Source organism: Zootoca vivipara, chromosome 9 (assembly GCF_965207765.1).
Source record: "Zootoca vivipara chromosome 9, rZooViv2.hap1.1, whole genome shotgun sequence".
Taxonomy (NCBI): Eukaryota; Metazoa; Chordata; class Lepidosauria; order Squamata; family Lacertidae; genus Zootoca; species Zootoca vivipara.
The window spans coordinates 67,225,198-67,249,180 of record NC_142592.1 but is presented as its reverse complement, the minus strand read 5'-3'; the positions used below and the strand labels follow the sequence as shown (position 1 = coordinate 67,249,180).

General features: G+C 49.6%; 1 protein-coding gene across 2 annotated transcripts; it reads right to left on the bottom strand.

Annotated features, from left to right (window-relative positions):
- Window positions 1-13,549: 13,549 nt before the first annotated feature.
- On the bottom strand, window positions 13,550-23,674 carry LOC118091533 (DNA excision repair protein ERCC-6-like). 2 transcript variants are annotated; one of them, XM_060279440.2, is made up of 3 exons: window positions 23,006-23,674; window positions 18,830-18,930; window positions 13,550-16,345 (listed from the first exon to the last, which is right to left on the bottom strand). In XM_060279440.2, the coding sequence occupies exons 2-3, from the start codon at window positions 18,880-18,882 to the stop codon at window positions 14,236-14,238; spliced, it is 2,163 nt and encodes a 720-aa protein (XP_060135423.2). In that variant the 5' UTR covers window positions 18,883-18,930; window positions 23,006-23,674; the 3' UTR covers window positions 13,550-14,235. The 2 variants fall into 2 exon arrangements, with proteins under 2 accessions (XP_060135423.2, XP_088532592.1); XM_088676466.1 differs by lacking the exon at window positions 23,006-23,674 and adding an exon at window positions 21,204-21,267.
- Window positions 23,675-23,983: the final 309 nt, after the last annotated feature.

The window sequence follows — 23,983 nt, the reverse complement described above, 5'->3', positions numbered from 1 at the left end:
ACTTCCTGGTTCATTTGGAAGCCACGGTGGAGTTCTCCTTGACGCAGACGCCTCTCTAGTTGTTATCGCTAGATTCAGACAGTGGATAAGCACAAACAGGCAGATATTGTAAACCACGCAGCACAGAGGGTGTTATGTACTGAGCTGAATCCTAGAACAATAGGATTCAGAATCAGCGGGAGCTACCCAATCCAACTCCAGGTGGAAGTGAATCCGCAACCTGATTGGCCTGCTGGAGCAGCCAATCAGGCGGCTGGCAGAAGTGAATCTGCTACCTGATTGGCCTGTAGGAGCAGCCAATCAGGCTGCAGGCAGAAGTCAATCCACAATATAATTGGCCCACAGGTGTAGCCCTGAAGTAGCCAATCACGCAAGGCCCATTGTGTAAATAATGTATATAAGCAGATGGTTTTGGGAAAAGAGCCATTCGTCTTCTCTTCTTCTCCTTGATGAATATGAGCTGAATAAAGAGCATGAAATTCACTCTCGACTCCGAGTATATTTCACTGGCGACGAAGGTGGGATCCTGATGAGCTGACCGCCACCACGCACTGCACCGCAGCACCGCCACCTGCTGCACCGCTGCATTGCACCGTGCATCCAGGCTTCAGCTCCAGGACCCAAGGAACCCAGAATGGCAACTGACAGCAGCTTCTTGCCATTCAAACCAGCATCAGGAGACTGGGAAGGGTACGCCGCCCGTTTCAACTTCCTCCTGCAAGCGAAAGAAGTCTCCAACGATGCCATGAAGAGGGCGACATTCTTCAGCGTCTGTGGAGAGGAGACGTTTGAAATCGCCCGGGCTCTCCTTGCACCTAGAGATGTCGCTACCGTCTCTTACAAAACAATAATGGAACGGCTGAAGGAGCACTTTTCACCACAGCCCTCGGTGGTAGCTTGCCGAAATGCCTTCTACGCAAAGCGGCAAGCCCCGGGGGAAACCATAACTGGGTTTGTGACCTCCCTCCGCCAAGCCGCCCGGTTATGCAACTTCTCAGAGTTGGAGAACATGCTTCGTGACCGCCTCGTCGGTGGCCTGAGGGACGAGATGTTGCAACGACGCCTCTACGCCAAAAAAGACCTCACGTTCCAGATTGCTCTGGAGGAAGCCCTGGCAACCGAAGCCGCCGAGAGGTCAACGCAAGAGGCACGACCGGCCCCGCCATCCCAACCGAGGGTCTACCACGAAGACCTCACCGACGAATCCGAATCTGACAGGGAGGAAGTACACCGAGTACAGCGGCGCACTCAAGCAGCACACACACCACAGCAGCCTCGACGAGAAGGAGGGAACTGTGCAAGCTGCGGGGAGAACCACGAGAGGAGGACCTGTCGTTTCCGCAACGCAGAGTGCAGGCAGTGCAGAAAATTGGGACACATCGCCCGGGTGTGTCGGGCTCGACTCACCCGTCGACAAGCATCAGATGACCGACCCAGGAGCCCCAGGTCACACGGCACCATGCACCAAGGCAACTCGACGGAGATCACGGACTACCAGGTATTCCAGTTGCCCCATCCCAGCACAGAGAAAATTTATATAGAGGTACAGATAGAGGGAGCCCCATGCCGCATGGAGCTGGACACGGGTTCAACTCTATCCATAATCTCGGCCCGAACATTAAGGGAACTGTGCCCTAATGGGGGTCCCAAACTAAGGCCGGCCCCATTCACCCTCCGGGACTTCCAGAAACGTAAGGTCCCTACAATGGGGGTGGGGACCTTCAGGGTGCAATATCGAGGGCGAAAGCAACAATTGGACTTGCTGGTAGTTAAGGGCCCCTACGTTAGCTTACTGGGACTGGCATGGTTTGGACCTCTGGGGCTAGCCGTTACCGGGGTGAACCGCACTAGCTTACAAGTGGACGTGGACGCCATATGCAAAGAGTTTCCAGGGGTTTTCGATGGGGCATTGGGACGATATACAGGACCCCCCATTGCCCTACAGCTAGACCCCGCTGTACGACCCATCAGGCACAAGGCCCGCCGGGTCCCGTTCGCCCTGAAACCCCGCATAGACGAGGAATTGGACCGGCTCGTGGAGCAAGGAGTGCTGGAGCCGGTGCCCAACGCCCCCTGGGAAACTCCAATTGTCACACCCGTCAAGCCTAACGGTTCGGTCCGCATCTGTGCAGACTACAAATGCACCATAAACAAGGCTCTCACGGCCCATGCATACCCAGTGCCAGTGGTCAGCCATGTCCTCGCCACCCTGGCTGGGTCAAAAATCTTTGGCAAACTGGACTTGGCCCAAGCGTATCAACAGTTGCCTGTGGACGAAGCCACAGCAGAGGCTCAGACGATTGTGACGCACAGAGGGGCATTCAGAGTAAAGCGGCTGCAATTTGGCGTTAGCGTGGCACCAGGCATATTCCAGAATCTAATGGACTCTCTCCTTAAAGGGATTCCTGGCGTCACCCCCTTCTTCGATGATGTACTGATCGCCGGGCCCACACCAGAGGAATTTGAGGACCGCCTCCGCTCCGTCCTGCACCGTTTCCAGACGGCGGGCCTCAAGGTGAAGCGGGAAAAGTGTTTACTGGGAGTGCCGCAGGTGGACTTTCTGGGATTTAAGGTGGACGCAGAAGGGGTCCATCCAACCGGTGACAAGGTACGGGCCATTTGTGAGGCCCCAGCGCCCAAGAGCAAGCCCGAACTTCAGTCATTCTTGGGACTATTGAACTTTTACCATGCCTTCCTTCCCCATAAGGCAGCGGTAGCGGAGCCACTACACAGACTCCTAGATAAAAGGGCCCCTTGGGTGTGGGGCCAGCGACAAAGGGCCGCATTCCAGGCAGTCAAGGACTTGCTCGTCTCGAACTCGGTCTTGGCACACTTCGACGAGAGGCTGCCAGTGGTGCTGGCATGCGACGCCTCTCCCTATGGCATCGGCGCTGTCCTGGGACACCAACTCCCGGATGGAAGAGAGGTGCCGGTGGCATACTTCTCCCAGACGCTTGCTGCAGCCGAACGAAACTACTCACAGATTGACAAGGAGGGTCTGGCAATCGTGAAGGGCGTAAAAAAATTCCATGATTTCTTGTACGGGCGGCCCTTTACCATAGTGACTGACCACAAGCCGTTGCTTGGCCTGTTTGCCCCCGAGAAGCAGACCCCCCAAGTGTTGTCTCCACGTGTCCTCAGGTGGTCAATTTTCCTTGCCGGCTACCAGTATGCACTAATCCACCGCCCTGGGAAGGCGATGGGCCACGCAGACGCACTCAGCAGGCTACCACTACCAGAAACAGGCCCCGACCCAGCGCCTGCGCAAGAGGTTATGACCCTGGAGCTGCTTCCCGACCGACCCATTCAGGCACAAGAAGTTGCGCACCATTCCACAAAAGATAGGGTCATCTCCCGGGTCCTGGACTGGGTGTGGCGAGGATGGCCCAGCAGCAGCCCCGGGCCAGAATTCGCTGGCTACACAAACCGCAAACATGAACTGTCGGCCCACAAGGGGTGCCTGTTATGGGGAAGCAGGGTTGTTGTTCCCCAGCCCCTCCGCAAAAGGGTCCTCACAGCCCTACACGAGACACACCCAGGGGTAGTGAGGATGAAGGCCCTTGCCAGGAGTTATGTGTGGTGGCCGGGGATTGACAGAGAGATAGAGGCCTGGGTCCAACACTGCCAGACCTGCCAAGAATCCCGCCCGGATCCCCCAAGGGCCCCAGTCCAGCCCTGGGAGTCCGCCCGACATCCATGGTCACGCTTGCACGTGGACTTCGCTGGCCCCTTCCAGGGAAAAACATTCTTCATAGTGGTGGATTCCTACACCAAATGGCTGGAGGTCGCACTGGTACCGTCCACTTCTACGGCGGCAGCTATCCGGGTACTACGTAAGCTGTTTGCAACCCACGGGCTCCCTGACACCCTCGTCTCGGACAATGGAACCGCATTCACGTCAGAGGAGTTCCAGACCTTCACAGCGCAGAACGCCATCCGCCACATCCGCTCAGCACCATTCCACCCTGCCACCAATGGCCAAGCGGAGCGCATGGTGCGGACCACCAAGGACAGCCTCCGCCGCATAACACAAGGGGACTGGGAATACCGCCTTGCCGCATTTCTTCTAGCACAGCACAGCACCCCAAGCACAACGACGGGCCGGAGCCCAGCTGAACTACTCATGGGCCGGCGCCTTGCAACTAGACTGGACCGACTTCACCCCGACAGAGCTCAGGATGAGGTAGTGGTGGGGAAAGGCAGGAACCCCCGGACATTTGTGGCCCAGGACCCAGTGTATGCAAAGAATTTTGGGGCAGGCCCAGCATGGGTACCCGCCACAGTCACCAAGGTGACCGGTCCCGTGTCGTACGAGGTACTAACGGAAGGGGGGCAATGTTGGCGCCGCCACTGCGACCAGCTACGGCGACGATTCCCAGGAGGAACCCGGGAGGAGAGCGGGACAGAGGGGTCCCAAGGGGACAGCAGGGCAGTGAGGCCTGTAGAGCGAGAGGGGTGGGCAGGGGAAGCAGAAGCAGTAGGCACAGAGGGGCGCCCCGAGGCTGGAAGGACACCGGAACCAGAGTCACAACCTAGTGGTTCAGTGGCGCCAGACCAGACAGCCCCGGCACAGCCAGCAGCCTCGGAACACGAGCCAGAACCAGAACCCCTGACCAAGGAACACCCCAGGCCACAACGCACACGGAGGCGGCCAGCAGACCTTGGGGACTACGAATGCAACTTCCCGGGCAGGACTGGAACTTAGAGGGGAGGGGTGTTATGTACTGAGCTGAATCCTAGAACAATAGGATTCAGAATCAGCGGGAGCTACCCAATCCAACTCCAGGTGGAAGTGAATCCGCAACCTGATTGGCCTGCTGGAGCAGCCAATCAGGCGGCTGGCAGAAGTGAATCTGCTACCTGATTGGCCTGTAGGAGCAGCCAATCAGGCTGCAGGCAGAAGTCAATCCACAATATAATTGGCCCACAGGTGTAGCCCTGAAGTAGCCAATCACGCAAGGCCCATTGTGTAAATAATGTATATAAGCAGATGGTTTTGGGAAAAGAGCCATTCGTCTTCTCTTCTTCTCCTTGATGAATATGAGCTGAATAAAGAGCATGAAATTCACTCTCGACTCCGAGTATATTTCAGAGGGGCTTTTCCCCATGCAACAATGTAGGATCGCCGTCAAAGGACAAGGGACTTCCTGGCTCGTTGTGAAGCCTGAGCATTTGGCAGCTCACTTGTGCATAATTATATACCTGCCGTTCTGACATGTCTACCTACAAAGGCAGAAGCCAGAAATGCCCGGAGCTTAAACAAAATAAAACTGCAGTTTCCAGGAAGCTAAAGAGACCCCAATCAGTATTTTGTTGTGTTTTTTCTAAAGAGAGCAAGCTGGTTGTTTTTCGACGCTGCTTCGCTGGGGTGGAAGCCACATGGCATTCGCCTTCCCAAATTGCGCCTGTTCTGAATCAAGGATGCTGTTCCCCCCCCCCCTCTACCAGCTCCACCATTTGGAACTCATTACCAGGGCCTGGGAGACCCTCTAAGTACTTTAGGGCCAGCAAAGCACGGGCAAACAGCACGTAGCAAGCGTGTAATGATATTAACGAGAGACGGGTCTCGCTTTGAAGAAAGCTTCCATAAGGGTGGGGATGTGATGGTGGGGATGAGCTCAGATGCAGACAGAAAAGAAGCTGTCCGGGTTTCTGATTTGATCCCAGAAAGTCCCTCTTTTCCTTGTGTTGTTGTTGTTGTTGTTGTTTAGTCATTCAGTCGTGTCCGACTCTTTGTGACCCCATGGACCAGAGCACGCCAGGCACTCCTGTCTTCCACTGCCTCCCGCAATTTGGTCAAACTCATGTTCGTAGCTTCGAGAACCCTGTCCAACCATCTCGTCCTCTATCGTCCCCTTCTCCTAGTGCCCTCAATCTTTCCCAACACCAGGGTCTTTTCCAGGGAGTCTTCTCTTCTCATGAGGTGGCCAAAGTATTGGAGCCTCAGCTTCAGGATCTGCCCTTCCAGTGAGCACTCAGGGCTGATTTCCTTCAGAATGGATAGGTTTGATCTTCTTGCAGTCCATGGGACTCTCAAGAGTCTCCTCCAGCACCATAATTCAAAAGCATCAATTCTTCGGCGATCAGCCTTCTTTATGGTCCAGCGCTCACTTCCATACATCACTACTGGGGAAACCATAGCTTTAACTATACAGACCTTTGACGGCAAGGTGATGTCTCTGCTTTTTAAGATGCTGTCTAGGTTTGCCATCTTTTCCTTAGCACGTCCCTGTGTTCACTGGAGGAATGTTGGAGGGTATGGAGTTATCTGACCCCTGAACCATCTGAAGTCAGCCCAATATAGGGAATTTTTTATTTTAATGTTTAATGTTTTATTATGTTTTTTATATGTTGGAGTGTCTGGGGCAACCAGTCAGATGGGTGAGGTATTATTATTATTATTATTGAATAATGGTAAAGGTATAGGGACCCCTGACCATTAGGTCCAGTCACGGACGACTCTGGGGTTGCGACGCTCATCTCGCTTTACTGGCCAAGGGAGCTGGCGTATAGCTTCCGGGTCATGTGGCCAGCATGACCAAGCCACTTCTGGCGAACCAGAGCAGCGCACAGAAACACCGTTTACCTTCCTGCCAGAGTGGTACCTATTTATCTACTCGCACTTTGATGTGCTTTCGAACTGCTAGCTTGGCAGGAAAAGGGACCGAGCAACGGGAGCTCACCCTGTCGCGGGATTCGAACCACTGACCTTCTGATCGGTAAGCCCTAGGCTCTGTGGTTTAGACCACAGCGGCACCCGCATCCCATTAGGCTGTCCCTATTTCCTTCAGAGAAATGTTGGAGGGTATGCTCCTCCTCATAGCTGACGCCTTGTCTCTAAAACAACCACAAATGTGAAAGGGAAAGGAGGGTTTCGTGTATCTTTAATTGGAAGGAGGATCTGTAGGTACTGAGCCGATACGGTTTGGCCATGCAAGGCGAACGGAAACTCGCACCCATTTTGGCAACCAGCTCCTGTACTTGGATATTAAAGGTACAGGAAGTGATTCTGCCTTTGCATCACTCTGGCCCAGGAGCGGCCCGGCCCATTTTGTCGCCCGAGGCAAAACAGGAAGGTGCAAAAATGCTTTAAAATTCTCCTCCATTCCTGGTTTGTCGGAGGGAACCTCAAATTTTGCAGCAGTTTGAAGAATCTTTAGGGAGACACACCTTGAAAAACACCCCCAGAAGGATGGAATATGCAGAAATGGAGAGACTGGCGGGAAAGATCCGAAACCAGGAAGACCAAGTATTTTTAAGGGACTGAAATAACTTTCTAGCATACTGGAGAGATCACTGTAAACAGCTGAAATCATTGGCAGGAATACGATGACACTTGTAACTTAACATGGGTTTTGGATACTATGATTATATAACAGCTAAGTTACAGTAAAACATCCAGGAATAAAATTTAGATTTGGAACCCCTGGAGGGAAGGAAGGATGTCTCAAGGTTCAGAAGAACCCTTTTTTTTCCATGTGTGAAAATGTCATGTTTATGGTGTATAACTTTTATGTAAAGGAAGGTAAACGGTGTTTCCGTGCGCTGCTCTGGTTCGCCAGAAGCAGCTTTGTCATGCTGGCCACATGACCCGGAAGCTGTCTGCGGACAAACGCCGGCTCCCTCGGCCTATAGAGCGAGATGAGCGCCGCAACCCCAGAGTCGGACACGACTGGACCTGATGGTCAGGGGCCCCTTTACCCCTTTACCTTTAATAAAAAATTATTTAAGAAAAGAAAAACACCCCCAGAAACTCAGATTAATGAAGACTGGTGGTCCTCAGTGCCCATAGGATACCGACTGAATGCTGAGTGGTTGGGAAACCTGGGAAGAGGGGAGACTGGAGTGGAATGGAGGGGCATAGTGATCCATAGGTATACTCTCTACTGCAACATTTTATTGCAGTTCCAACTTGCAGTCGTAACAATAGCACACTTTCCCCAGGTGCCCTCCTGCCTCGTTGGGACTGTTCTCTCGAGAGACGCCTACATTAGTACTTTTCCTGCAGTTGTATCACAAAGCCACACCCAGCAATTTTTTAGAATCTCACTCCGAGAGATTCAACATTCACCATTTCCTCCAAACCGCGTGCTCAGGAAGGCACAGTACGGAAAATTGGCTTTCGATCGCAGTGGTGCAGCTCAGTGGGACAGCATTTGTTTGGCATGAAGGAAGTCCCAGCCTCGGTGTCCAGGTAGATCTGGGAGAAGCTCCTGTCTGGAATCCTGGAGAGGAGCTGCCAGTCAGAGTGGGCAATACTGACCTGGATGGACCCGTGGTCCGATTTGGTATTCGTCAGTTTCCCAGGTGTTTTTCGGGGCGATACCGAAAAAGAAAAAAGCAGCCTGCACACTCTCAGGAACAGGGAAACTTGCGTGAGTTGTAGGAAAAGCTACAACCGCACCCCACACTATTGGCGTTCCCGAGATTAAAAGCCACAGGTTCAAAGCCATACTTAACCACAAATTCCACCTAGCAATCTTCGGCAAATCACTACCTGTCCAAATCAGGTGTTCCCAACCTGCTGCACTGCGGCTCCTGTCACCCCCCAGCCTGCCCCCCCCCCACCCAGAGGGACACCGATAATTTATTGTGATTCCTGCACTGCAGGGGGTTGGACTAGATGACCCCTGGGGTCCCTGCCAACTCTACCATTGTGTGATTCCATGACTCCATAATTCACCTGTGCCGGAACTAGGGCTGCCATACATTTCAAAGATGGAATTGACGTCCGGGGGCGGGGGGACTTCCGAAACGCGGCACTTTGTCCTGGATCTTAGGCAAGTCAATCGAAAAATTGCATTCATTTGACGTTATTGTAAAAGCAGCTCAACAATTTCAGGGTTTTCCTTTAAAATGCTCAACAATTACAGTCGTACCTTGGTTCTCAAACGCCTTGGTAGTAGTACGTTTTGGCTCCCGAACGCCCAAAACCTGGAAGTAAGTTCAGGTTTTTTAACGTTCTTCGGAACCCGAATGTCTGACGTTGCTTCTGTGGCTTCCGATTGAGTGCAGGGAGCTCCTGCAGCCATTCGAAAGCTGTGCCTTGGTTTTCGAACATCTTTGGAAGTCGAATGAACTTCCGGAACGGATTGCGTTTGGGAAACAAAATAGGACTTTATTTGGGTTTCCAGAAAAAGCTCGGCTATGTTCGGGATGTCGTGGTTTTTTACTTTTTGGAATATGGCAACACTAGCTGCAACCCCAGTCGCAAACAAGCGGAAATTTTATGCAAGCCTTCCCCCAATATACACTGAACTGTGCCGCACAATTTGGAGCCATGCAAATTTTGAAGGATTGCTGTGGTTTGCTTGTTCTGGGAAACGGACATCAGGTAAAAGCACAAACCGGAGCGAATTTCTCGCCATCCCTAAGTCAGAGGAGAGGACTGGCCTGTTGCTACTAAAGCAACAAGGCTTGCAATAATTTACCTGAACTGGGGCGACAGACAGAAAGGCAACTTATCCTTACTGATTCCCTCGTAACAGCCTTGTTTCTCTCAGGCTTTACAGAACTTCCTTCCTTCCTCCTCCTCCTCCTGCTGTTCTGTTCTTTTGTTAAGCTCAGGACTGCCTGATGGCCACATAGAAGCTTTTTAACATCTACATGCAGCCGCTGGAGAGATCATCAGGGGGTTTGGGCTGGGTGTTCATCAGTATGCGGATGATACCCAGCTCTACCTCTCTTTCAAATCAGAACCAGTGAAGGCAGTGAAGGTCCTGTGTGAGTGCCTGGAGGCGGTTGGAGGATGGATGGCGGCTAACAGATTGAGGTTGAATCCTGACAAGACAGAAGTACTGTTTTGGGGGGACAGGAGGCAGGCAGGTGTGGAGGACTCCCTGGTCCTGACTGGGGTAACTGTGCCCCTGAAAGACCAGGTGCGCAGCCTGGGAGTCATTTTGGACTCACAGATGTCCATGGAGGCGCAGGTCAATTCTGTGTCCAGGGCAGCTGTTTATCAGCTCCATCTGGTACGCAGACTGAGACCCTTCCTACCTGCAGACTGCTTAGCCAGAGTGGTGCATGCTCTAGTTATCTCCCGCTTGGACTACTGCAATGCGCTCTACGTGGGGCTACCCTTGAAGGTGACTCGGAAACTACAACTAATCCAGAATGCGGCAGCTAGACTGGTGACTGGGAGCGGCCGCCGAGACCACATAACACCGGTCTTGAAAGATCTACATTGGCTCCCAGTACATTTCCAAGCACAGTTCAAAGTGTTGGTGCTGACCTTTAAAGCCCTAAATGGCCTCGGTCCAGTATACCTGAAGGAGCGTCTCCACCTCCATCATTCTGCCCGGACACTGAGGTCCAGCACCGAGGGCCTTCTGGTGGTTCCCTCATTGTGAGAAGCCAAGTTGCAGGGAACCAGGCAGAGGGCCTTCTCGGTGGTGGCGCCTGCCCTGTGGAACGCCCTCCCAACAGATGTCAAAGAGGAAAACAACTACCAGACTTTTAGAAGACATCTGAAGGCAGCCCTGTTCAGGGAGGCTTTTAATGTTTAATAGATTGTTGTGTTTTATTCTTCTGTTGGAAGCCGCCCAGAGTGGCTGGGGAGACCCAGCCACATGGGCGGGGTATAAATATATTATTATTATTATTATTATTATTATTATTATTATTATTATTATTATTATTATTATTACAGTATTCAGAATGGCTTTGTTTGCCAGGAGTAACAAACTTTTAGCCCCTTTATTCCTTAAAGAAGCCTTAACCATTGATTTCTGCCCTGCACTTGAAGCATCTATTCCAAACGGCGACAAAACCCTGCAAAAGTCAAGGGCCTGCGTTTTATCTGGGCTGGGGGAGGTGTTCCCAACCTTCCCTTGGGACCCAGGCGAGACCCTCTTCCCTGGTTTCCCTGCTCCCCTCTTTGCAGCCAGCCGCATTGCCGGAGGCAACTCTTGCTGGCGTGGGCTCTTGTGATAACAGGATTCCATCCCCGGGCCAGCCACATTTTGCTTTCCTTGGCCAGCAGCAGAGAACAATGGCCCGGGAGCACGCCAGGAAACTCTAATAAATGGGATGAAAATATCTCAGAAAGGCAGGCATGGGGTCCGCAAATTATTTATAAAAAAGCATTTCAGGCCGGCGTAAAGGGCAGGTGAGGAGGTCAGAAAAAACACAAGGCCCAGCCCAAGCCTGGCTGGGGAAAAAACAGAGAGAAAGAAAAACTGGCGTCATTTCAGAGCGAATGGTAAAAAAAAGGGCTGCACTCAGGGGGGAAATGCACAAAGGGAATTTTCCACCCTTCTCAGGGCATTTTCAACCCTTCCCTTCTGTAATTCGCTTGTCCACTCAGAAGAAAAACAGACAGGATTCAGCGGGGTTTACTCCTAAGTAGGACCCCAGGCCAAGTTCTGCTCCATGGTCATATACAGTGGTACCTTGGTTCTCAAACTTAATCCGTTCCGGAAGTCCGTTCCAAAACCAAAGCGTTCCAAAACCAAGGCGTGCTTTCCCGTAGAAAGTAATGCAAAATGGATTAATCCGTGCCAGACTTTTAAAAGCAACCCCTAAAACAGCAATTGAACATGAATTTTACTATCTAACGAGACCACTGATCCATAAAATGAAAACAATAAACAATGTACTGCAGTCACACAATCGGGAGCTGAACTGGGTTCCGCACAGTCACAAAAACAAAACAAAAAGAGCCACAAAAACAAGAAATGCGAAATAAATAGCAAAAAGAGACAGACCTCAGCGTAACACTCAAAACGGAAGTGTGGCACTCACATTGGAAGCGCAACACTCAAAACGGAGCACATTCGGCTTCTGAAAAAAGTTCGCAAACTGGAACACTTACTTCCGGGTTTGCAGGGTTTGAGTACCAAGGCGTTTGAGAACCAAGGTACACCACTGTAACGGCAGAGTTGGAAGGGATCCCCAAAGGTCCTCTAGTCCAACCCCCGGCAGTGCAGGAATCACAGCTAAAGTGTCCCCGACAGATGGCCATCCAGCCTCTGCTTAAAAACCTCCAGTGAAGGAGAGTCCAGCACCTTTTGCACTGTTGAACAGCTCTTAACGTCAGAGAGTTATTGCCAATGCTTAGTTAGTATCTCCTTTCTTGTATTTTGAATCCACCGGTTTGGGTCCTGCCCTCCAGAGCAGCAGAAGACAAGCTTGCTCCACCTTCCACATGAGAGCCCTTCAGATATTTGAAGAGGGCTACCATATCAGCCAACTTAGCCACTTGGAGAAAATACACATCAGGAGACTGTTTGGTCAAAATCGAGTGCACACTTCTAGTCTTAATGCTACGTACATTACTTCCAGTAAATGAGCCACCATACCTGCTAGAGGGCTGTGAAACTCGTCTACCCATGTACCAGGGACCCAGGTGGCGCTGTGGGTTAAACCACAGAGCCTAGGGCTTGCTGATCAGAAGGTCGACGGTTCAAATCCCTGCGACGGAGTGAGCTCCCGTTGCTTGGTCCCAGCTCCTGCCAACCTAGCAGTTCGAAAGCACATCAAAGTGCAAGTAGATAAATAGGGACCGCTACAGCGGGAAGGTAAACGACGTTTCCATGTGCTGCTCTGGTTCGCCAGAAGCGGCTTAGTCATGCTGGCCACATGACTTGGAAGCTGTACACCGGATCCTTCAGTCAATAATGTGAGATGAGTGCCATAGCTGCCAAGTTCCGGCCTGAGAAATAAGGGACTGGACCGGAAGTAGCAGACCGGAAGTAGTGCTGCCGCCATTTTGGAACTGGGCAGAGCATGCTCAGAAGCTACTTTTGATGCTGCTCTGCCCTGTTCCAAAATGGCCGCCACACCAGAAGTCACGCTGCAGCCATTTTGGAACTGGGCAAAGCAGCATCAAAAGTCGTTTTGAGCATGCTCCGCCCAGTTCCAAAATGGCCGCCGTGCCAGAATAAACTGGGGGGGAAACAAAAAAATCTGTTTTTTTCAGCTGGGGACAGCTGGAAAAATGGGGGTTTCCCGGGGAATACGGGAGACTTGGCAGCTATGATGAGCGCCGCAACCCCAGAGCCGGTCACGACTGGACATAATGGTCAGGGGTCCCTTTACCTTTACTACTTTTACCCGTGTACCAGCTGAAACCAAAGGGGCACATTGTTTGCCAAATGTGATTCCCCCCCCCCCCAGGTCTCCTTAGAAGCCTATGCTGGCATTAAGAGATTAATCATTGTTATGTATTCAGTGGTCTGTGTTTGCCTGAGCTTGAGTCTGGACTAAGGATTCTGAGCCCATGTTCTGAATACATGATATCCAATCACAGAACATTTCAGGATCTGGGCCTCTGCCGTTGGCCCTTGAACTCTGAGTCATGATTCGCAGCTTGGAAGTTTAGACAGCCAATCACATTGGGAGTGGGCGTGGCCCCGGCCTTCAGAAATATACATAAGCAGTTGCTTTGCCCCTGTTGTCCAGTTCTGTTAATTCAATAAAGGTTCTTGCTGTTATCGCTGTCTCTTGCTTCGTGGGAACCCACCTACACTTCAATCATTATGAAGATTGCCCCCTAAAACAACCCAGCCCCCTCTTCCAATAGCCCTAAATAATGCTCTCAACTCCCATATTGGCTTTTTAATTTGAAAAACTTTACTAGTAGAAAAGACAGTTAAAGATGCAACTAAGTTTATGCAAGTAATTATTTTTAACAAGTGCTCAGAAGACAAATAGGAAGAACCTCAAAGAGCCAGTTGTTTCACTTTCTTGGGGCTCGTTTCATTTCCCCTAACCCCTAGCTGGAGAAAGGTAACTCCAAATGATTATATCCAGTCACTTGTTGAGCTAAGAAGATTGTTCGGCTGCCTGCCATTCCCCCCACCGAAGTCTACTTGTTCTTTTAAAAGGAGAATTGCAGCCTTGAACCGAGAATATATTCTCATCCTCCATTCTTCTGTGTCAACGCTGGTTTCTAATAACGCCCCAATAACACCCAATGAAGTTTACTGGAAAACCAACAGGGGGGCCAAATGAATTATTGAGAGAAGGTGAGCTGTGGAAATTTGGCACCACCAAAAATCACCGGGGGGAACCTCCGTCTTTAGCTGCCCCTTCCTGAAACAGGCCAACCAGAAATGAGTGAAGTAGAAAGCAAGTTGGTTTATACAGAGAGAGAGGTCTCTGGAGGGGCAGAAAAATGGAAGTCTCTAGCTCAGCTCCGGCAATCGCCAAAGTCCTACGGCAGCCGGCCTTCCCGGTAAGACAAACGTTGCAATAAAGACCTAGGGAAGGCCTTCAATTACACTGAAGACATCTTTATGGGCGTTTCTGCTGTTTCGCGTCTACGAGCTGAGACTCCAGCTGCACCAGTTCTTGGGCTTTCTGGACCCTGTGCTCAATGTACTGATGGGCCTCCTCGTCTTCCGGTTGCTCCTCGTGAGCCGTTTCACGCGAGTACATCAGGTCGTGATCCGATATGCCGAACATGTGCAAAGAGTGGAGATACGCAATGTGCTCGTCCAGTTGCAGGTCCGAATTCCTTTGGTTGGCGTGCAAAGACTGGAGCTGCAGCTGCGTCACCGAGCTCCTGGTATCTTCCAGCGTGAAGAGCTCCCTCAGCTCCTGCTTGGTGAAATACCTGTAGGGGTTCTTCTTATCGCCCGTGCCCTGCCGTATGAGCGAGTCCTTGAAGACCTGGCGCCGGTAGATCCTCTCCTCCACCGTCCCGCAGGTGATGAGCCTGTAGATCACAACGTTCTCCTTCTGCCCGATCCTGTAAGCCCGGTCGACGGCTTGTGCGTCCGTGGCAGGGTTCCAGCTGGGATCAAATATCACCACGCGGGAAGCGGCAGTTAAGGTGAGCCCAACGCCCCCCACCTGCGTGGTCAAGAGGAAGACCGAATAGCCTTTGTCGTTCTGAAATGCGCCAATCCTCTTCTCCCGCTCCGCTAAACAAGTCACCGTCCCGTCGATACGCATCACCTTAAAACGCCGGTGAGTCAAGATACACTCTATGATATCGAGCATTTTCCTCGACTGGGAGAACACGAGAGTTTGGTGCCCTTCTTCCCGCAGATTCTCCAGCAGCGCCAAGAGGAACCTCAACTTGCCGGACTCCTCGATCAGAACCTGACTGGGCACGTGTTTGATTTCGCGGGTCATGTCGGAAATGGCCTCAGCTTCGCCTTCCTCTTGCTCAGAGTAGCCCGAGACCTCCAAGCCGAGCTGGATGCAAGCTTGAGCAGACAGAAGCCTGGGGTGATCGCAGAGTTTCTTCAAGACGGTCAACTCAGCCAACGGGGAACGCGTCGTCATTAGCAGTTCCTTGATATGATCCAAGTCAAGGAAGTTCCTATAGATGTCTTCTTGCATGGGCGCTAGGTAAACCCACACAATGAAGTCGTTTTTCCTCGGGAGAGATGGCATCTCTAGAACAGCAGTGCTGTGATCCTTTCCAGGCGAGGCGCTTTCTCGTTCTGAGCTCAGACTCTGTAACGTGCCTTTACTTCGCCGCAAGAAATATGGCTGAATGATGGTCATCAGGTTCTCGGAGATCTTAAGGCCTAGAGCTTTTTCTCCGGGAGTTGCGTCCTTCTCCCGGGCCTTGGTGATGGGATTTTCATACTCCATCCGGAAGGTTTTGGCTGTGCCCAGCAGTGCCCCCTGGCAAGCAAAATCAAAGAGAGCCCACAGCTCTCGGAGGTTGTTCTGCACTGGCGTCCCTGTAAGGAGGACGCGGTTTTTGGCGGGGATGCCATACACCGACTTGGTGGTTTTAGCCGACGGCGATTTAATCTTGTGCGCTTCGTCCAAGATGATGTAGTCCCAGACGAACTCCTGCTGGTCCAAAGTGGAGAGCTGTTCCCAGTTGGCCAAGATCATCTGGTAGGAGGTAAGAAGGACCCCCTTTCTGCTCTGCACCCGTTCCAGGTTTTGGCGCCGTTCCTTCCGGCTAGTGCCGTGGAAAACCTTCACCCGGATTCCCGGGGCCCACTTGACAAACTCTTGCACCCAGTTGTTAACCAAGGTAATTGGCATGATAAGTAAGATGTGCCTGACCAGGTCCGCATCGAACATCCCTGAAAGAAAGGCGATGATCTGGATGGTCTTCCCCAAACCCATATCATCGGCCAGAATGCCACCTTTCCTTCCATCTCGGAAGAGACTGTACAAAAAGGCGACGCCTTCCTTCTGATGCTCAAACAGCTTGTTGTGTATCTCCTTGTACAACAGGAGCCCACTCCGGCAGACGTCCACATATTCATCTGACTCCTGATCCAAATTCAGGGTCACCAACTTCTCCTCCAGGTTTTTGATGCACCCCTTCAGACTTTCGCCGGGCTGGATTTCATCAGCCTGGCTGTAAAGTTTGAGGGATTCTTCCAGATTTCCGTCCATGGACTCTTGCTCTGCTTGGGTCACGTATCTGCAAAGCACAACATAATGACTGTTTAGAAGAACAGGCAGGGGGGGGGGAATTGGGAGCTGCCAGTCCACTTTCTACACGGGTGGAGGACCTTTTTGGCTCCACAGGCCAGAGTTTACTGGTGGGCAGGGCTGTCAATCACCTGACATCACAGGTGCAAGGTGCTTTGAAGTCCCCAAGTTGGGGCTTCAAAGCGCCTTGCAAGGAGGGTGTTTTCCTCCATTTTAGCAGGGGTTTCCATTGAGACCCTTTTCCTGACCCAATCCTGCTGAACTAAGCAGGATTTAACCCCCGCTCACCGACTGATGAGTGGAGATTAAATCCTGCCCCATTTGGCTATGCACCCAAGTTCCCTGATTGGAACAGGCAAGACAGGATCTAAGTCTGCCAGCTCGCCTGTCAAATGACATCACAAGTCATGTCAGCTGCTGGGTGTGATTGGGAGAGGGGAATGGTCTTTCAGGCCAAAAGGGACCCCCTGGTTGTTATTGTTTAATTATACATTGAAATGGAAAATGCGTCTGTACAAATGGCAGGGAAACTTCCATTGAGCTAAACTACAGGTGCAGAGAGCCTAACAGTTAATGATTAAGTGAGACAGCATCTCATGGCTCTGTCAGGAGGTGTTTAGTTTAGATCTCATTAAAAGCATACAACTACAGGCCTATGCATATGTTAATCTGTATGTAGGTCCCCATTTCGGATGTGTTAGTTAGTTCTTAGTTCTGAAGCCACAAAAGACAAGGGATGAACTGATTCTCTCTCCAGAAAAACAGCCTCAGGCTAATGGAGGTTGCTTTGGTTTCTAGTTCTGGACGGAAGATATTCATAATTCTAAGATATTTTACCTGTGCTGGGATCAGCACACAATATTATGCATCTGCCTGAATGTAACTTTGTTTTGGAGTTAAGTTCTAAAGTACAGTCGTACCTCGGAAGTCGAACGGAATCCGTTCCGGAAGTCTGTTCAACTTCCAAAACGTTCGGAAACCAAAGCACGGCTTCTGATTGTCTGCAGGAAGTTCCTGCAGCCAATCGGAAGCTGTGCCGGACGTTCGGCTTCCAAAAATCGTTCTAGGTTTCGATCATTCGGGAGCCAATTTGTTCAGGAGTCAAGGCGTTTGAGATCCAAGGTACAGTACGACTGTAATGCTTTTGAACCGTATTTTTGGACTGGACACTTTTTATTTATTTTTATTTTATCCAGCCAATCTGCTTCCAAATGCCCAATATTTATAACCTCAGTACTGGCCAGGGAGGGAGGTGCATTTTGGGGAGGAGAGTGGAGCAGATCAAAGAAAGAAATTCAGAAAACAACCAAACTGCAGACATGCATCCCATAAAACGTCCACAGGGTCATCTAAGTCCAACCGCTTGCATTGCAGGAATCTTTTGCCCAACATGAGACTCGAACCCACAACCCTGAGACTGAGAGTCCTGCACTCTCTACCGACTAAGCTCTGCCTTCCCAGTTGCCTTATACCAAGTCAGACCATTGGCGCATTGGGATTAGCACAGTGGTACCTCGGTTTGCGACTGCCTCGGGGAGCGACCGCTTCGGTTTCCGACCACCGCGGTCCTGGAAGTGTTTACATCCGGGTTCTGTGGCGCTCGGATGCACAGAAGCGATCTGCGCAGTGCACGCATGAGCAGAAGCAATGCGCAGAAGCGCTCTATCGGCACTTCGCGCGCATGCGCAGAAGTATGCCTCGGGGAGCGACAAACTCGGGGAGCGACTATCTCCCCGGAACCATTTGTGGTCGCAAACCGAGGTACCACTGTATTGTCTACAATGATTGGCAGCAGTTCTCCAAATTTTCAGGAAGAGCCTGGGGAATCGAACCCACGACTTTCTGTGTGCAAGGCAGATTTTTTTAAAAACAAAAGTTTTTATTTATATTTTTCAAATTTATACATTTCATTAATTTGACTTCCTTCCCCCTCTTTCTGTTCTTCCTCAAATTTATTTTTTAATACCTTCTGCATATCCAAATTCATTTAATTTTCTCATTTAATTTTCTGCTTTAAATATAAACTCTTATGAAACTACAGGTTGTTACAATAATCCTGCCAATGTTTTTATCTGTTTGCAATTTATCTGTAAACATTCAATAAACCATTTCCATTCTTTTATTAAAAAGTTTGTTATCTTGATTTCTTATTCTTCCGGTAAGTTTTGCCATTTCTGCATATTCCATAAGTTTTTGTATCCATTCTTCCTTTGCTGGGACTTCTGCTTCTTTCCATTTTGGGGCGAGCAGCATTCTTGCTACTGTAGTAGCACACATAAATAAATTTCTATACAATTTAGGTAGTTCTGTCCCTATAATCCCCCAAATTATTTCGCATTCTTTGGGGAATGCAAGGCAGATTCTCTACCAATGAACCGTGGGAATTCTTACGTGAGCCCTCCCCCACAGGCTAAAGCAGCACAGAGCAGACACTGGTTTGTCCCCCGAGGGAGAATTCGGATAGGGCTCTCACCTTTGATACTGCTCCACCTGCTTGCGAGATGTTTTCTTCTTCACTAATGTCATCGTGATGCTGCTGTGGAACCAGCCAGCAGGAAATCCGATCTAGCAACCCTGGAAACAAAGGAAAACAGGAGGCCAGTAGGGCGGGAAGGATGGGCAAACCGAGAGTCTTAAAAGTACCGAGGGTGATGTTGGAAGTGTAAAGAAAAAGACGGCACTTTTTCATATGTGGTGAGAATGCAAAATAATTAAGAATTACTGGGAAATGATTTGTAACGAAATGAAAAGAATGTTTAAGGTAACCTTTGGTAAAAGTCCAGAAGCGGGTTTTTTTTTTTAATTAGGCATTATAGGTCAAGACTTGCCAAAAGAGAAGAAGAAACTTTTTATGTATGCTACAGCCGCGGCTAGGATGCTGCTAGCTCAAAGATGGAAAAGTGACAAGCTGCCAACTAAAGAAGAATGGCAAGAAAAACTGGTGGATTATGCTGAAATGGCAAAACGAACTGAAAGATTAAGAGACATAGACAATACAGACTTCATAAAAGATTGGGAACCATTTATGTTGTATCTACAGAAACATTGTAAAGAAAAGGACTCACTAGCAGAATTTGACTAAGCACATACTATCAACAAAAAGAATACAGGAAGCATTTAATTTAATTTAGAGGATACAATAAAATAAGCAGGAGAAGTTAATATACAAAAAACCAGAAGAGGATGGTTAATAAAAAAAAAACCTATTTATTTTTTTAAAAGTACCAAGAGTGCAGGGAATGAAAGCACCGTGTGAAATAAGAGGCAGCATTGTGCAGTGGTTAGAGTGTTGGACTAGGGCCTGGGAGAGGCCCAGGTTCGAATCCCCACCCAGCCACGATGCTCAGTGGCTTGGGCAGTCACTATGTCTCAGCCTAACCTACCTCACAGGGCTGTTGTGGGGATTAAATGAGGAGGAGGGGGAAACCATGTGCTGGAAATGCAACAATGGAACAAAAGGATCATTGTGAAATAGTAATAATAATAATAATAATAATAATAATAATAATAATAATAATAATAATAATTTTCCCACATTTCTTACAAGGCTTATGGAGCAGATTCAAGGTCAGTATTAAAAAAAGGACAGGTTGTGCCTTCTGCCGAAAAGACACGGCACAAAAGGAGAAAGGCACGGGTAGGAGAGAGGAAAAAAGCAAACTCGGGTACCAGGGCCTGGAGTTACAGTTCTTACAATGAGCAGCTAGGGTAGGAAGAGTTTGGAAACTGCTTGGTGACAGAGGAGGGAGGGGGAAAAGCAAAGCTGGTTCTTCCGCAATACCAACAGAACAGACCTGCTTCACGTCCCTCTGTCTGTCTCTACTGCAGCCTCTTCCCACCTTCATCGCTGTACCTTTAAGAGGTCACTCACCCAAAATGCCCAAATATTTTAATTGCTGAAATGGAATTAGGAAAATGTATGTTACACCGAAATTAAAAGACACCTGCTTCTTGGGAGAAAAGCAATGACAAACCTAGACAGCATCTTAAAAAGCAGAGACATCACCTTGCCGACAAAGGTCCGTATAGTTAAAGCTATGGTTTTCCCAGTAGTGATGTATGGAAGTGAGAGCTGGACCACAAAGAAGGCTGATCGCCAAAGAATGGATGCTTTTGAATTATGGTGCTGGAGGAGACTCTTGAGAGTCCCATGGACTGCAAGAAGATCAAACCTATCCATTCTGAAGGAAATCAGCCCTGAGTGCTCACTGGAAGGACAGATCCTGAAGCTGAGGCTCCAAGACTTTGGCCACCTCATGAGAAGAGAAGACTCCCTGGAAAAGACCCTGATGTTGGGAAATATGGAGGGTACAAGGAGAAGGGGACGACAGAGGACGAGATGGTCAGACAGGGTTCTCAAAGCTACGAACATGAGTTTGACCAAACTGCGGGAGGCAGTGGAAGACAGGAGTGCCTGGCATGCTCTGGTCCATGGGGTCACAAAGAGTCGGACACGACTAAACGACTAAACAACAACAACAACAACATGTTACTCCAAGGGAAGAGAAACATCGTGAAAGCAGGAGGGAATTCAACTTTTAAATTTGACTTTGAATTAATTTGGTGTGGATTTATTATTCTTTCTGAAAAGCAATAAAAACCATTTGGCAATACAATAAAATTATCATTGCAACAGGAAGATCTATACCTACAGAAACCACCCAGGTTTTAAGCGGCGGCTATAAACCACACCCTTTTCGGGGTCCCCTTTGCGGAACCAGCCCAAAGCCACTTAAAACTGGGGCTTTCCCCCCCTCCTTACCAGCACAGAAAAACCTTCTTCAGGTTAGTCGGGGGAAGAGGAGGAAGAAAAGGAGACTAAACTGTGTCCTGAGAGGTTTGGATACCTGGGTGGAAAGAGAATTCTCTCCAGTCTGCAGCAATCTCAGTCATCTGCAGCTGTGTCCAAACTTTGGGTAGAATGACACCCCTCTGGCCCAATGAGAAGCTGGGAGGAGGGCGGGAAAAGCCAAGGTACCTTAGCAATCATGGCCAAAGAATCCTGGGAACTGTAGTTTATTAAAAGGGTGCTAAGAGTGGTTAGGAGCCTCCTGTTCCCCTCCCGGAACTACAATTCTCAGAATACCTTGCACTTGTTAACCTGCTCTGGGAATTGTAGGCAGGGCCTCCTAATAACGCTCAGCACCCTTAACAAACTACAGCTCCCAGAATTCTTTGTGGGAAGCCATGGCTGTTTAAAGCGGTATCACAGCGCTTTAAATGTATGGTGTGAATGTGGCCTCGTGCTTTGAGTGATGTATTTATGTATTAGCTAAACAAGCTATCACTTAGGGCCCCACTCTCTTGGGGGCCCCAAAAAAAAATTAAAGGGGGGAAATACTGGATGTACTTTTCCAAAATATGAGATAAAAAACAGATAGAATAAACCCTACATACAGCAACAGTGTTTTGTGTTGCGTAGACTCCTATGATGCAAGTCATGGGTCCCGCCTGCTCCCTAAAATATCACTGGTTTGCTCATTTCTATAAATAGGGTGCCTACTGTTATAAGAATTTTGAGGTTATATATATATATATATATATATATATATATATATATATATATATATAATTGTTCATAAAACATGTACATGAATGTACAGAAACATGTCTGAAGCAGCACAGGAAGATAGGCCTGACTGACACCATTTTGACTCTCTCAGACCTGGCATTCCTCTGCAAAGAAGAAGTGGGGTGGGGGGAACCTTCTCATTGTCTCAGGAATTAAAGTGATAATCCCTGGCATCCTGATACCTGGGTGCCAGACAAAAGGGTGTGATTAACTTGGCTGGGAAACAGGGAAATGTAAATATCTCTCAATTTTGTTGATTAGGTTTTGGGGGCAGGGGGCAGGGTCCAGGATGCTCAGATTACTGCCACCAGACCTCCCCGTTCATGATGTACCTATGATGAATCTAGGGAGGGGGGGTCTTGGGCTACACCCCTTTTGTGACATATGGATGATGCTTCTGGGGGGTGGGCTGAAACCAATTTCAAATTTCTTTTTAAGGGCAAGACACCTCTGTTTGGGGTCCCTTCCTTGTTCTCCTGCGTGAGAGGAAGGACCCTGTTGCAACAGCGAAATAAAAGTGCCTTGCTTCGTACGTCCTGGTTTGGTCTCTGTTATTTGGTGGGCAGGAGACGCTTAAATTCGTCTGTTTGCCTGGATCCTTGGGCTCTCCCTGGGTCAGGATCCATTTCTCTGGGTTCATAGGAACCAGCTTAAATTTTACTTCACTACATTATGCATGGACTGGTTTTATGGCAACATGCGCAAATGGCTTGAGATACCTATTAGGTCCATCAATGACCATATAGTATATATTCAACACAAAAAACAGTGACCATTTGTTGTTGAAAAAGTGTTGGACCTAAAGTCCCACCCGGGTATGGGGAGCAATGGAGCCAACACGAAGAGGCAAAACGGCAGGCAGGATACAACAAGGTTTATTTGTTTAGCACAGACATCCCCAAACTTCGGCCCTCCAGATGTTTTGGACTACAATTCCCATCATCCCTGACCACTGGTCCTGTTAGCTAGGGATCATGGGATTTGTAGGCCAAAACATCTGTAGGGCCGCAGTTTGGGGGTGCCTGTTCTAGGGGTTAGGGGTCCCCCCAATCTATAACAGAGGTCGTCGAGGTTTACCTCGCCTGGGCCGCTTCACTCCAGCGGAGATCCCTCTGTGGGCCGGATCATGTGCACGCGGCTGCGATTTCGGGCCTCTACGCAGGTGTGATTTCCGGCGTCTGAGCATGTGCAGACGCGATTTCTGACACTGTGAAAGCGAGTCGCCGCGCCACGCTGTGTCAGTTTAGCGCAGCGCACGGGGACTCGCCGAATGGGCGGCTCGGTTCGGGGGTGGCTCTTGGGCCGGTTAAACGACCCCCGTGGGCCGCTTGTGGCCCATGGGCCTTAGGTTGCCTACCCCTGATCTATAACAACCTGCTCTTCTTGTGCCCTTGCATTTAGCCCCAGGTAACTGCAGCGAGCCCCCCCCTCAGGTAGAAAATGCAGAGGTTCCTAAAGGGAGCAGCGACAGCAACAGACTGCGGTACTTGTGCGTCAAGAGGAAAGCGGGCACGTTCAGCCTCGCCATGTGCTCGCAATCTGCACACCCACTGATGGGTGCATGATCCTTTTATACACAGTTACAGTTACAAACAGGCAACACCTGATTTCCCCGAAAACACATGATTTCCAGGAAAACGAAACTTATAGCTTACATAGGAATTTGAAACTAATTAACAAAAACACCCCATTCCAAGAACCTCAAACTGCCACCCTCCCTTTTCCTTCATCTGTATCTGAATGCCTAACTGTCTTCCCTCTTTGTTCTCAAGTAGAAGTTACAGCAACAGTAAAAATGCTTAGATACATACATAGGTGCAGGAACTTAAAATACTCATGTCAAATGGCACAGACTGTTTGATACATTATAAAGGAATACCGTACAGTGGAACCTCTGTTTGCGAACACCTCGGTTTGCGAATTTTCGGTTTACAAACGCCGCGGACCCATCTGGAACGGATTAATTCACTTTCCATTACTTTCAATGGGAAAGTTAGCTTCAGTTTATGAATGGTTCAGTTTAAGTACTCCATGGACCGTCTGGAACAGATTAAT

Coding starts and splice junctions, on each gene's coding strand:
- LOC118091533 (XM_060279440.2), bottom strand. CDS start 18,882: ATGACATTAGTGAAGAAGAAAACATCTCGCAAGCAGGTGGAGCAGTAT. Junction 16,346..18,829: donor CAGGTGGAGCAGTATCAAAG/GTGAGAGCCCTA, acceptor TGTGCTTTGCAG/ATACGTGACCCAAGCAGAGC.